General features: G+C 60.1%; 1 protein-coding gene across 1 annotated transcript; it reads right to left on the bottom strand.

Annotated features, from left to right (window-relative positions):
• Positions 1-1,251: 1,251 nt before the first annotated feature.
• LOC141041129 (uncharacterized) lies at positions 1,252-2,570 on the bottom strand. Its single transcript, XM_073507239.1, has 3 exons — positions 2,201-2,570; positions 1,881-1,996; positions 1,252-1,587 (listed from the first exon to the last, which is right to left on the bottom strand). Exons 1-3 carry the CDS (start codon positions 2,568-2,570, stop codon positions 1,252-1,254), a joined length of 822 nt encoding a protein of 273 aa, XP_073363340.1.
• Positions 2,571-3,288: the final 718 nt, after the last annotated feature.

Genomic DNA, 3,288 nt, shown 5'->3' with positions numbered 1-3,288 from the left:
GCCGGCCCCAAGAGGACTGACTCCCAGAAGCCGGCCATGAAGAAAGCCGACTCCCAGAAGCCGGCCAAGACTGCACCCACTAAGACTGTACCCACATAATGGTGATGGGATGGGGCGTGGCCGCAGTACATCCCACTACCCCCGAATCCCGGAACAGGCATGGCCACAGGGCGCCGTACGGGCCAGCCATCCCCCGTCCGGCACGACACTGTAGCCATGTTGGCCCCAACGTCACCCACGACAGGTGCCAAAACGGCCCGCGGGTGGCGGGCCCCTTTGCCAGGGAGACATCTGGAGACGGCCCGGCCTCCTCTAGTCGGCCAGGGATGTGGCCGGCTCCCAACAGCCGGCTACCTCCCTCCCTCGAAGCATGCACCCTATTAAGGAGACAAGACGAGATAAGGCTACAGTGAGAGCTCGCAAGGCGGCGACACTGTAGCCATGCTTACCTCGACAAAGCCCTCGTCATCAGAGGCGAGGCAACAGTAACCAGCCGCCGACAAAGCACCCATGCGGTGGGGCCGGCGTGCCGGCCAAGAAGCCGGCAGCCGGCGGGACCCACCAGTCGGCGGGCCCCAATGACCGGCGGAGAAGCCGGCGAGCATAGACACTGATGGCTGGGACCCGGGCCCAGCCGGATTACCATTGTACCCCTGGGGGGTAGGCCTATATAAACCCCCCGGGACACCCATGCAAAGGGTTGGTCTCATAGAATTACACACACCACATAGAGAGAAAAGGAGAGCTAGCCTTGCCCTTCTTCTCCCTCTAACCCGACAGCTCAAGGAGCACTTGTAGCTACTTGTCTTGATCTAGTGATCATGCGGAGACCCCGCAGAGCAGGACTAGGGGTGTTATCTCCACGGAGAGCCCCGAACCTGGGTAAGGTTCGCCGGCGTGCATGTCTTCGCCTCATTCCGTTTCCAGGCACCGACGACGTCTTACTGGCTCCCACAATGATAAGCCACCCGTTGGCATATGTCGCACCTACCACCTGACAATTGGCCTTCTTCACAGGCACCGGGCCTTTCATGGGTAGAACCTCCGAAGGTGTTGGATGTTCCATGCGTTTGGGATAGGCACCCCCTGCTGAGTCTCCAAGCATGCGGCGCTAGGTCTGGAAACATGAACAACCTTGAACGGGCCCTCCCACATGGGCGAGAGCTTGTGCAGCCCTTCCCTGGAGAGCACCCGCCTAAGCAGGAGGTCGCCTACCTCGAGAGTCCTAGGGAAGATGTTGCAGCAGTGGTATCACCGCAGCGCCTGCTGGTATCTTGCCGCTCGAAGCGCGGCCTCCCAACGGTGTCCCTCCCCCAGCACGAGATCCATCCCTCGCATTGCGTCCTGTGGTGCCTCGTCAAACGCCAGGACCCGCGCGGAATGATGCTTGACCTTGTGAGGGAGGACCGCCTCTGCCCCATAGACGAGGAAGAACAGGGTTTCGCCTGTCGACTTGGTGGCGGTAGTGCAGATGGACCATAGCACAGACTGGAGCTCGTCGTACCAGCCCTTGCCGCAGGCTTCCAGCTTCTTCTTGAAGGTCCTGGTTTTGAGGCCCTTCAGGACCTCCGCGTTGGCGCGCTCGGCCTGGCCATTGCTCCGAGGGTGTGCCACCGAGGCGTAGCATATTTGCGTTCCAAGGTTAGTGCAATATGTTTTGAAGAGGTTGCTAGTGAACTGCCAACCATTATCGGTGATGATGCGATTGGGCACCCCGAACCGGCTTACGAAGCCCTTGATGAACTTGACCGTGGAGCCAGCCGGAATGGTGCGGACAGCCTCCACCTCTGCCCACTTGGTGAACTTGTCGATGGCGACGTAGAGGTAGCGATAGCCCCCTGGCGCCCGTGGAAACGGGCCCAGAATGTCCAGCCCCACACCGCGAACGGCCACGAGAGCGGGATGGTCTGCAGGCCCTTAGCTGGCTGCTGAATCTTCTTGGTGTGGAATTGATAGGCTTCACAAGCCTTCACCAGCTCGATTGCGTCGTCGAGTGCTGTAGGCCAATAAAACCCGCTGCGGAATGCCTTGCCGACGAGTGTCCGCGACGACGAGTGGTGCCCGCAGTCTCCACCGTGGATGTCTGCCAGCAGCTCTTTCCCCTGCTCTCTGGAGATGCAACGCAGGGAAACATCATTGGGCCGCTTTCGGTAAAGCTCTCCGTCTCGGATGGAGTAAGCTGTGGCCTGTCGGGCTATACGTTCCACGGCCTCATCCTTCTCCGGTAGAGTCCCTTGCATCAGGTAATCCTTGAGCTCCATGGTCCAGCATCCTTCCTGGGGCTCCAGCGCCAAGAGCAAGCGCACTCCTGAGGCCGGGCCACAGGCCGGAGCTCCTGAGACCGGCGGTTGGGGGAGTTCCTCCTGAGGCTGTGTCGCGCTTGATAGCATCGGTGCCGCTGAGGGCTTGAAGAGTCGTTCCTCGAAAACGCCAGGCTCCTGTGGCTGCCGCCTCGATGCTCCCCTGGCGATGGCATCAGCCTCCCGGTTGGCGTCGCGAGGCACGTGCTTCAGTTCCAACCCTAGGAACTGCTTTTCCATCCTGCGCACTTCTGCAAGATACGCCTCCATGTGCTCGTCCTTAGGCTCATATACTTTGTTGGAGAAATTGACGAGGAGCTGTGAGTCTCCCTTGATGGTGAGGCACTTCACTCCCAGCGCTGCTGCAGCTCTTAAGCCCGCTATAAGGCCCTCGTATTCTGCTATGTTGTTGGAGACCTTCTCGCCATGCTGGAAACAGAGCTGCACGACATAATAGAGCTTGTCCTGAGTAGGGGATTCGAGCACTGCGCCGGCTCCCGCGCCGTGTCGTGAGAATGCTCCGTCGAAGTACATGACCCAACCGTCTGGTGCTTCGCTTCCTGGGGAAAGCGACCGATCTTCACCTGCTTCGAGCCCTGGCGCCTCTGTCCACTCCGCCACAAAATCTGCAAGGGCGGCTCCCTTGATGACCCTGGTTGTGCTGAATTCTAGTTGGAATGCCTGTAGCTCGATGTTCCATTCAGCGACCCTTCTGGCCGAATTGGGGCTCCTGAGTACCCTTTCCAACGGGTAGGCCGAGACGACTTTGATGGGGTGACCTTGAAAGTAATGCCGCAACTTACGCGAGGCCACCAGCAGCGCAAGTAGGAGCTTCTGAGGCATGGGGTATCGGGCCCTTGCATCCCGCAACACCGTGCTGACGAAGTACACGGGGTGCTTGACAAGAGTAGGTGTGCTGGTAAGGCCCGAGCCCTCCGGAGGGGTTTGCGCCTCCTGAGGGGGCTGAGCCCCCAGCGCCTGGCTGCCT

The sequence above is a fragment of the Aegilops tauschii genome, chromosome 2, assembly GCF_002575655.3.
Source record: "Aegilops tauschii subsp. strangulata cultivar AL8/78 chromosome 2, Aet v6.0, whole genome shotgun sequence".
Classification (NCBI taxonomy): domain Eukaryota; kingdom Viridiplantae; phylum Streptophyta; class Magnoliopsida; order Poales; family Poaceae; genus Aegilops; species Aegilops tauschii.
This window is presented reverse-complemented; position numbering and strand designations above follow the sequence as displayed.

Bases quoted from the DNA above. Each gene is read 5' to 3' on its own strand.
- LOC141041129 (XM_073507239.1), bottom strand. From the start codon at position 2,570: ATGGAGGCGTATCTTGCAGAAGTGCGCAGGATGGAAAAGCAGTTCCTA. The intron at 1,997-2,200 runs GTATAGCCCGAC...ATTGGCCTACAG, and splicing joins GAAGGATGAGGCCGTGGAAC to CACTCGACGACGCAATCGAG. The intron at 1,588-1,880 runs GTGTGGGGCTGG...AGCAATGGCCAG, and splicing joins CGCTCTCGTGGCCGTTCGCG to GCCGAGCGCGCCAACGCGGA.